The sequence below is a fragment of the Tamandua tetradactyla genome, chromosome 11 (genome assembly GCF_023851605.1).
Source record: "Tamandua tetradactyla isolate mTamTet1 chromosome 11, mTamTet1.pri, whole genome shotgun sequence".
Classification (NCBI taxonomy): Eukaryota; Metazoa; Chordata; class Mammalia; order Pilosa; family Myrmecophagidae; genus Tamandua; species Tamandua tetradactyla.
The window spans coordinates 94,500,074-94,511,312 of record NC_135337.1 but is presented as its reverse complement, the minus strand read 5'-3'; the positions used below and the strand labels follow the sequence as shown (position 1 = coordinate 94,511,312).

The window sequence follows — 11,239 nt, the reverse complement described above, 5'->3', positions numbered from 1 at the left end:
ATAAAAACACAGGCACAAACTATTTCAACCCATAATGACTTAAGCATAAATATCTAATCTATATCTTCTATTTAATATTTAAATATCAATCCATTAGCACACTAACAAATCCATAAGAATCTCTTCATATGTCCAATACAAAATCCATAATCAATTACTGTGATTGCCTGAAAATGTTATCCTGTAGGTGATTTGTTCAAATTAAAATATGAATGAGGTCCACATACCAGTTTACATTGCTTTAATCTCTTTTATTGAATGACAATCTCACATTATCTTCTAATCATTCCTCTTATATTAGAAAAACTGCGTCATTCCTCCTGTAAAAAGTTCCACATGCTTTACTTTGCCACAGGTTTTCTCGTGGCATCACTTGTTTGTTTCTCAACGCAGTTAAAGAGGACAGTAAGAGACAGAATGGGGAATGGCACTTCTGGGGTTTACACAGACTTGGGTTTTGCAGAGAAGTTAGGAAACCCTGCTGAGGTCACACACCAGGAGACCCGTGAACTACTCAGGGCCAAAGAGAAGGGAGCAGGTTCAACAGACCTGAGGCTTCTCACAGATCCATGAGTAGTGCCAATATGACTCACATTCGTCGCTCCACCAGTAGCCTGATGGCTCCATGTAGACACAACGTTCCCAATATGATATTTCAGGATTCCAGTTGCTGTAAACAGACAAACAACACCAACCACATTCCTAAACCATGCAGCATGGGTGAGGTACACAAGACCATGCACAGCTGTAACAACCACCCACAAGGTCTCAGCTGAAGATCAGCCTAACATAATCGACTTTAGGATACGTCGGAAATTGCAGGAAATTGGAAATGCAGGCTGTGTCCTACAGCGAGGTCCATCCAACTCAATATTGCTGACATTTGGGTCATTACTGAGGGGGAGCATCCCTGAGCCCTGTAGAATTTTGAGCAGGATTCTTGGACTCAACCCACCAGATTCTCGTAGCACCCACCCCAGTGTGAAACCCACAAGATCTCCAGATGTCCTTAAAATCATTTCTAGTTAAGAACCACAGTTTTATACCAACCAACTGGTCTAACCTCTTGGACTATCAATGAGGCCCCAGTGGGCATGCCACGTAACTTCTCTGGAACTCTGTTTAATAATGGGGTTGTGTGAGGGTATGATACATTTGAGTGTCTGGCATACAGTGGGTGCTCAGTGTATAAAATGTATCCTGAAATGTTGCAACTCGTTCATTTATTCCAAAACTGCTCATTGAGGACTGCTGGGTACAAAGCCTGTACAGGTGCTGGACCACAGAGACAGCCCAGAACTCCTTTCTGCCCTCAAGTAGAAGCTAGTCTGATGGAAGAGACAAGATTAAGTAGAGGTAGACCATAAAAAAGGTAATCAAAAGCATCTAAATAGAATGTAGTAAGGAAAAGGAAAGAGTGTGATTGATGCAACATTGGCACAGGAAGGACATCCCTAGAGCGGACATATGTCTTGGGCTCCACACACATTGTGCAGCTCACCAGACAAGGAAATGTGTCCTGGGCAGTAGACACAGTGAGAGGAGGACAGTGTGAGCCAACTCTGGGAAAACCGAGTCCTCGGGACTTACCGTAGGGCAAGGATGAGGAGAGAACTTGGAAGTATAGGAGATGGAAGAGTGGAGATGGAAGCTATCCAGTGTGCAAGCCTGGAAAACTGCCATCATAAAGAGTCTAGACTTCACGGTTGTATCACTGGGGCATGGGGGTATTTCCTTAAGATATGATTAGAAATATTATACCTTGGGCTTGAGTAGAGCATGGGTCAGTAAGGGCAAGATTAGATCTAGGATACATAGCAACGGTCCAGTCTAGAGAACATGAGACCTGAGATGAGAAAGTGCAGTGGAGAGGAAGCTAAGGAGGAATAAACAAGAGTGGCCCAGGAGTTATTGGTTGTGGTTGTGGTAAAGGCTGAGTGGAAGGAAAGGAAAGGACAAACTGAGGTGGAGACTAGAATGGGAGGGTCATTAAATGCTATAGAGGATGTAAGACTGGATCCTCCAGGCATGTCCCTTATGTGCGCTTTAGGGGATCCTAGTGTCTCCAGATGATGTGCCCTTAAGAGCTCTAGATCTCAGTGAGTTAGCAAATGAAGTATCGTCCCTTCCCCCATGAAAGTGCTATGAAGACCCCCAGCAATGAAGAGTTTCCTCTTCAATGTTCTTTAATCTACTGTTTACACGTATACACGTCTATAACTCATAAAATAACAAACAGTAAACCTAGTAACAACGGATGTGACAGGCAAATGTTTGGTTTATGTCAGAATGAGAACTGAGAGGCAGTGGAGAAAACTTCTGTAAGAAGACCTCTCTCACACTCCTGCAGGACAAACTGGGTGGGGTGAGGAGCTCTGAGCCAACAAGGACACTCACGCGTAGGTGACAGCTGAGCCATCTTGCCACGTGTAGGGGTCATTCTCATACTGTTTCCTGAGGCCGATCCAGGAAGTCACTCCTTGAGATGTCAGGAATTTCTACTTGGAGAGAAGGCAGAATTAGTCAAGAAATATCTAGGTACAGATATGGCACTGGGGTGGAGACATTGGAACATAAAGAGAATAAGACCAGACGGCATTCAGGACAGGAGATGCTACCTAGTGAAGCAGATGAGAACACTGATTGGAACCTCCAGACAGACCTCCACTTCCACCATGATTATGAAGCAGATGGTCAGGCAAATGCTGGGCAGCTATGATCGTCAGGGTCCTCTTCTGTAGCTGCCTCCTAGGATGGGCTGAGGTTTCAGTGAGTAAATGAGAGCACAGGAGGTGGCCATGCTAAGCACTGTTCAAAGGGTAATGGAGGATATTATAGGTGGTCATTGGATGACAGGATAAGGAGTTTGGACACTTCTACTGGAAAGGGTTCTGGGAATCAACCTCACCCCATTGACAAATCCTGGGTGCTTCTGCATGGCTAGCCTGATTCCAGGCACAAAGGACTCGATGATGGATTGGGTCCTGCCCCTGACCTGGGAGATTCCTGATGTTGGGGGGATTACCCACAAGCGGGCAGCCAGTCCATTGTTGAAGTGAAAGAAGAAGAAGGTAAAGTTGTTGAGAAAGTGTGTGTGGTCTGGGCTGCAATGGGGCAGGAAGTGGCCCTGTAGCTTAAAGGAATAGAGACCCACAGAACTTATGGGAGTGAAGGAAAAAGTAGAAAAGATTGAAAAAACAATGGATACCTGCAAAGATAGATTTAAAGAGACAGAAGATAGAATTAGTGAATTGGAGGATGGAACAATGAATTTCAAAAAGAAACAGAAACTATAGGGAAAAGAATGGAAAAATTTGAACAGGGGATCAGGGAACTGAAGGACAATATGAAGCACACAGATATACGTGTTGTGGGTGTCCAAGAAGGAGAAGAGAAGGGAAAAGGAGGAGAAAAACTAATGGAAGAAATTATCACTGAAAATTTCCCAACTCTTATGAAAGACCTAAAATTACAGATCCAAGAAGTGCAGCACACGCCAAAGAGAATAGACCCAAATAGGCATTCTACAAGACACTTACTAGTTAGAATGTCAGAAGTCAAAGAGAAAGAGAGGATCTTGAAAGCAGCAAGAGAAAAACAATCCATCAAATACAAGGGAAACCCAATAAGACTATGCGTAGATTTCTCAGCAGAAACCATGGAAGCTAGAAGACAGTGGGATGATATATTTAAATTACTAAAAGAGAAAAACTGCCAACCAAGACTCCCATATCCAGCAAAAGTGTCCTTCAAAAATGAGGGAGAAATTAAAACATTCTCAGACAAAAAGTCACTGAGAGAATTTGTGACCAAGAGACCAGCTCTACAAGAAATACTAAAAGGAGCACTAGAGTCAGATACGAAAAGACAGAAGAGAGAGGTATGGAAAAGAGGGTAGAAAGAAAGAAAGTCAGATATGATATATGTAATACAAAAGGCAAAATGGTAGAGGAAAATATTATCCAAACAGTAATAACACTAAACGTTAATGGACTGAATTCCCCAATCAAAAGACATAGATTGGCAGAATGGATGAAAAAACAGGATCCTTCTATATGCTGTCTACAGGAAACACATCTTAGACCCAAAGATAAACATAGGTTGAAAGTGAAAGGTTGGGAAAAGATATTTCATGCAAATAACAACCAGAAAAGAGCAGGAGTAGCTATACTAATATCCAACAAATTAGACTTCAAATGTAAAACAGTTAAAAGAGACAAAGAATGACACTATCTACTAATAAAAGGAACAATTAAACAAGATGACATAACAATCATAAATATTTATGCACCGAACCAGAATGCCCCGAAATGCGTGAGGAATACACTGCAAACACTGAAAAGGGAAATAGACACATATACCATAGTAGTTGGAGACTTCAATTCACCACTCTCATCAATGGACAGAACATCTAGACAGAGGATCAATAAAGAAAGAGAGAATCTGAATATTACTATAAATGAGCTAGACTTAACAGACATTTATAGGACATTACATCCCACAACAGCAGGATACACCTTTTTCTGAAGTGCTCACAGATCATTCTCAAAGATAGACCATATGCTGGGTCACAAAGCAAGTCTTAACAAATTTAAAAAGATTGAAATCATACACAACACTTTCTCGGATCATAAAGCAATGAAGTTGGAAATCAATAATAGGTGGAGTGCCAGAAAGTTCACAAATACGTGGAGGCTCAACAACACACTCTTAAACAACGAATGGGTCAAGGAAGAAATTACAAGAGAAATTAGTAAATATATTGAGGTGAATGAAAATGAAAACACAACATATCAAAACTTATGGGATGCAGCAAAGGCAGTGCTAAGAGGGAAATTTATTGCCCTAAATGCCTATATCAGAAAAAGAAGAAAAGGCAAAAATGCAGGAATTAACTGTCCACTTGGAAGAACTGGATAAAGAACAGCAAACTAATCCCAAAGCAAGCAAAAGGAAAGAAATAACAAAGATTAGAGCAGAAATAAATGAAATTGAAAACATGAAAACAACAGAGAAAATCAATAAGACCAGAAGTTGGTTCTATGAGAAAATCAATAAGATTGATGGGCCCTTAGCAAGATTGACAAAAAGAAGAAGAGAGAGGATGCAAATAAATAAGATCAGAAATGGAAGAGGAGACATAACCACTGACCTCACAGAAATAAAGGAGGTAATAACAGGATACTATGAACAACTTTGCACTAATAAATACAACAATTTAGAGGAAATGGATGGGTTCCTGGAAAGACATGAACAACCAACTTTGACTCAAGAAGAAATAGATGACCTCAACAAACCAATCACAAGTAAATAAATTGAATCAGTCATTCAAAAGCTTCTTAAAAAGAAAAGTCCAGGACCAGATGGCTTCACATGTGAATTCTATCAAACATTCCAGAAAGAATTAGTACCAATTCTCCTCAAACTCTTCAAAAAAATCGAAGTGGAGGGAAAGCTACCTGATTCATTCTATGAAGCCAACATCACCCTGATACCAAAACCAGGCAAAGATATTACAAAAAAAGAAAACTACAGACCAATCTCTCTAATGAATATAGATGCAAAACTCCTCAATAAAATTCCAAATCGTATCCAACAACACATTAAAAGAATTATACATCATGACCAAGTAGGATTCATCCCAGGTATGCAAGGATGGTTCAACATAAGAAAATCAATTAATGTAATACACCATATCAACAAATTAAAGCAGAAAAATCACATGATCATCTCAATTGATGCAGAGAAGGCATTTGACAAGATTCAACATCCTTTCCTGTTGAAAACACTTCGAAATATAGGAATACAAGGGAACTTCCTTAAAAGGATAGAGGGAATACATGAAAAATCCACAGCTAATATCATCCTCAATGGGGAAAAATTGAAAACCTTCCCCCTAAAATCAGGAACAAGACAAGGATGTCTATTATCACCACTATTATTCAACATTGTGTTGGAGGTTCTAGCCAGAGCAATTAGACAAGAAAAAGAAATACAAGGCATCAAAATTGGAAAGGAAGAAGTAAAACTATCACTGTTTGCAGACGATATGATACTATACGTTGAAAACCCAGAAAAATCCACAACAAAACTACTAGAGCTAATAAATGAGTACAGCAAAGTAGCAGGTTACAAGATCAACATTCAAAAATCTGTAGCATTTCTATACACTAGTAATGAACAAGCTGAGGGGGAAATCAAGAAACGAATCCCGTTTACAATCGCAACCAAAAGAATAAAATACCTAGGAATAAATTTAACTAAAGAGACAAAAAACCTATATAAAGAAAACTACAAAAAACTGCTAAAAGAAATCACAGAAGACCTAAATAGATGGAAGGGCATACCATGTTCATGGATTGGAAGACTAAATATAGTTAAGATGTCAATCCTACCTAAATTGATTTACAGATTCAATGCAATACCAATCAAAATCCCAACAACTTATTTTTCAGAAATAGAAAAACCAATAAGCAAATTTATCTGGAAGAGCAGGGTGCCCCGAATTTCTAAAAGTATCTTGAGGAAAATAAATGAAGCTGGAGGTCTCATGCTGCCGGACTTTAAGGCATATTATGAAGCCACAGTGGTCAAAACAGCATGGTATTGGCATAAAGATAGATATATCGACCAATGGAATCGAATAGAGTGCTCAGATATAGACCCTCTCATCTATGGACATTTGATCTTTGATAAGGCAGTCAAGCCAACTCACCTGGGACAGAACAGTCTCTTCAAGAAATGGTGCCTAGAGAACTGAATATCCATATGCAAAAGAATGAAAGAAGACCCGTATCTCACACCCTATACAAAAGTTAACTCAAAATGGATCAAAGATCTAAACATTAGGTCTAAGACCATAAAACAGTTAGAGGAAAATGTAGGGAGATATCTTATGAAACTTACAATTGGAGGCGGTTTTATGGACCTTAAACCTAAAGCAAGAGCACTGAAGAAAGAACTAAATACATGGGACATCGTCAAAATTAAACACTTTAGTGCATCAAAGAACTTCATCAAGAAAGTAGAAAGACAGCCTACACAATGGGAGACAATATTTGGAAACGACATATCAGAAAAAGGTCTATTATCCAGAATTTATAAAGAGATTGTCCAACTCAACAACAAAAAGACAGCCAACCCAATCACAAAATGGGAAAAAGACTTGAACAGACACCTCTCAGAAGAGGAAATACAAATGGCCAAAAGGCACATGAAGAGATGCTCAATGTCCCTGGCCATTAGAGAAATGTAAATCAAAACCACAATGAGATATCATCTCACACCCACCAGAATGGCCATTATCAACAAAACAGAAAATGACAAGTGCTGGAGAGGATGTGGAGAAAGAGGCACACTTATCCACTGTTGGTGGGAATGTCAAATGGTGCAACCACTGTAAAGGCAGTTTGGCGGTTCCTCAAAAAGCTGAATATAGAATTGCCATATGACCCAGCAATACCATTGCTAGGTATCTACTCAAAGGACTTAAGGGCAAAGACACAAACGGACATTTGCACACCAATGTTTATAGCAGCGATATTTACAATTGCAAAGAGATGGAAACAGCCAAAATCTCCATCAACAGACGAGTGGCTAAACAAACTGTGGTATATACATACGATGGAATATTATGCAGCTTTAAGACAGAATAAACTTATGAAGCATGTAATAACATGGATGGACCTAGAGAACATTATACTGAGTGAGTCTAGCCAAAAACTAAAGGACAAATACTGTATGGTCCCACTGATGTGAACCGACATTCGAAAATAAACTTGGAATATGTCATTGGTAACAGAGTCCAGCAGGAGTTAGAAACAGGGTAAGATAATGGATAATTGGAGCTGAAGGGATACAGACTGTGCAACAGGACTAGATACAAAAACTCAAAAATGGACAGCACGATAATACCTAATTGTAAAGTAATCATGTTAAAACACTGAATGAAGCTGCATCTGAGCTATAGGGTTTTTTTTTATTGTTTGTCTGTTTGTTTGTTTGTCTTTTTCCCCTTTTTTACTATTAATATTATTTTTATTTTTTCTCTATATTAACATTCTATATCTTTTTCTGTTGTTTTGTTAGTTCTTTTCCTAAATCGATGCAAATGTACTAAGAAATGATGATCATGCATCTATGTGATGATGTTAAGAATTACTGATTTTATATGTAGAATGGAATGATTTCTAAATGTTGTGTTAATTTCTTCTTTCTTTAATTAATAAAAAAAAAAGGAATAGAGACTCTTCAGACGCAATAGCTCCATGTGTTATGCCCACAAGAAAGACATTAAAGAATGGTAGCCAAGACTGCATGTTATCACAAGTCTGCATGGCTATCATGAAGGGCAGACTTAAAGACTCACACCTGTGGGGGTTGAATTATTTCTGCCGTAGGAGGAATGTTCAGTACCCAACTCCTGGTCTGTGCTATGAACCCATTTGCAACAGGACCTTTGAAGATGCTATTATTTCAGGTGTGCCCAAACCGAATGTAGGTGGGTCCTCATCCAGTAAGGCTGAAGTCCTCATGAGCAGAGGAATTGGACACAAGAAGCCATGCAGAGTTGCCAGGAGGTGGAAGTCAGTGGACCCCCGATGAGAAAAGAGAAGACATCACCATTTGCACTGCCATGTGACAGAGAAGTCACGGACCAATGCTCACTCATGCACAGCCAGCCTGAGAGCAGCACAGTCTTCACAGACAAAGCATTGTTTGCTCACACATCAGTTTTGAACTTCTCTTAGTCTCAAACCGTGAACCAAAAAATTCCCAGATTTAAGCCAACCCATTGCATGCTATTTGTTTTAGTAACCGGGAAACAAATGCAGACAGGGACGTGACCTCGCATTTCCTTTAAAAATGCCCTTACAGCCTCCTTTCCCTGGCCTACCTGCTCTGCTTCACTGTTGATGATGACCAGGTGAGCTCCTTCCTGGGTACAGGAGTTCCTGGCGTCAATCCAGTTCAGCTTGTTCGTGGTAAAGTTGTAGCAGGAGCCCTCAAAAGCCATCCACGCTTCTGGACAGGGATTGCAGGAGGATTCTAAAGGAAAGGGGCAGTTCTGCTGGGATCAGGAGCGGCAAAAGCCACTGATTCCAACCCCAATTCGATGAAATGATTTGAACCCAACCACACTGATGCATCCTTGACATGTTGCAGCAGGAGCTCAGTAGCTTCCCACATGTCCCATGCCAGAGGCCAGCATCAGCAGAAGGCAATGGAAATAATGCAGGGCTTCAGACTTATGTTAATAGCTATGATGAGTGGGGGTCAGTTAAAATGCCCTTTGCAGATTCATATGTTGCAAGGATTGCTACTGGTAGTGTTGCAAAAACCAGCATCTCTCCCCCAACTGTCACTCTCCATAAACCAAACTCCAAGGCCCTGTCTCCTCACCATTTCCTGCCTGTACAGCTTCTATTTGCCGGAACAGTTCTCCCCAGAAGGTGTCTTGATTGTGTCTTGCATCTGCCAGTCCCTGAGTAACTAAGAGACACATAGAGAGAAGTTGGTCACAGACCCAGAAGGAGGAAGGGCCATAGCGTGGGGAGGAGCCCCCCATCCCACGCAGCACTCACATTTCTTGCTCAGTTGGTTCAGCTCTTCCTGCATCTGGTGATTCACCTGCAAGACTTTGGTGTGGGGAAGAGAGGAAATGAAATGCCCCAGCTCTTCAGACCCCTGATGGATTCTATTCCAACCCTCAGAGTCCTCCAAGCCAGGGTGGGGAGGAAAGTTTCCATCTGAAACCAGGCGCTCAGCACAGCCAAGCTCACTGCCCACACCTGACCCCACCCCAGGACCTTCCCCTGAAAGCTGCACATGCTGGAGAAACCGGTTCCCTCTGACCCCCCATTCCCACTGGTTCATCAACTCACCATTTCCCAGGACCACACCAACGATCAAGACTAACAGAAGCATCATCAGGGTCAGTGCCAGGCTTAGAAACTTCCAGAGATCAACCTCGGGAATATTCTGGTCCCACCGTCCTGTGGAGAACGGAGAAAAGTTCAATCCACACCAGCTGGGGAAAGTGCTGGGAAAGGGAAGAATCAGGTACCAAGGAGGTACGAGGCTGAATTACTCGCCATTGGAGAGTGGAGTCTATGAGTGCTGGTTGGTACCAAGGAGAGGACCTAGGAGGGATGGGGGTCCCCAAGCTTCCTGCCCCCGCACGGTCAGAGCTTGGAAGTGTCCTCAGGACCCAGCACTTCAGGATGGGTAGCACTGACCCTTCCCACTCGCCGGATTCCCCAAGTGGGGACAGGGACTTGCCCCCCATTGGCGTGTGGTCCTGCTCTGGCTGCCACCCACCCTGCCTGCACTCAGCCATGGCTGCAGCTCATTCTGCTTTGAGTTGCTCACAGCCCACCCTCTGATACAAAATGCCCCCACCTACCCCCACGTAAACCCTCCCATGTTTTCTTTTGGGCTCATATGACACCCAAGTCCCTCCCACGTTTCCTTCCGGGCTCAGACCACACCCAAGATCTTTAGATGCTTCTCCCCAATCCATGTCATGGGACAGACATAGGCGTCTGGGAGAAGTCATTTAGTCCCACGTGTTTTCTGCATATTTGATTTTCTCCAAGTTAGTGGTGACAGAATTTGCCCCAGGAATGTGCCTTGAGGTGCTTTTGTCCTTGCAGGCTTCTGGTGACCTTAGCCTTAGAGATCTTGCAGTTTTGCAGAGATAAAGCTGTGGTGTTTACAACTGATAAGTCATCCTTATGTCTCTTCTCTCTGGGAAGGTGTCTCCAAAGACACTTCCCAACCCCTTTAATATTTAAACTTTAAATGGAGAATTTGCAGCACCTGTTGGAGGAAGGAGCAGTTGCTTATGAATTACCTTCCAGTTATCAACCCCCTTGGTGGCGAATCTACAAACATACCGTTTAGTTTGTCTTTTTCCATCCTTCTGTCTTCATGATTTCTCTTTTTCTTTGTTTTATTTTGGTGGTCTTTTGGGGGGGGCAGCTTTCCAAGGATGCATCGAGGTGTGTGTGTGCGTTTGTGCATTCACGTGCACACTCTTTGGAATTTGTCCTCCTTAGGATTCTCTGAGCTCCTTGCATTGATCGCTTGATAATCTTTCATAATTTTTAGAAAAGCAGGTTATTAGCCCCAGCACATCATGTGCTGTGACCTCAGATAAGTCATCTTATTCTGAAACTCACTTTCTTCTTGTGTAAGTAATAAAGGAAAGTAATAATACCTGTATCCAGGAATGTTC

The 11,239-nt window shown here is 41.7% G+C and overlaps 1 protein-coding gene across 1 annotated transcript; it reads right to left on the bottom strand.

Moving 5' to 3' along the window:
• Positions 1-254: 254 nt before the first annotated feature.
• LOC143649703 (low affinity immunoglobulin epsilon Fc receptor-like) lies at positions 255-9,486 on the bottom strand. Its single transcript, XM_077119629.1, has 4 exons — positions 9,403-9,486; positions 8,897-9,048; positions 2,398-2,498; positions 255-670 (listed from the first exon to the last, which is right to left on the bottom strand). The coding sequence occupies exons 2-4, from the start codon at positions 9,014-9,016 to the stop codon at positions 541-543; spliced, it is 351 nt and encodes a 116-aa protein (XP_076975744.1). The 5' UTR covers positions 9,017-9,048; positions 9,403-9,486; the 3' UTR covers positions 255-540.
• Positions 9,487-11,239: the final 1,753 nt, after the last annotated feature.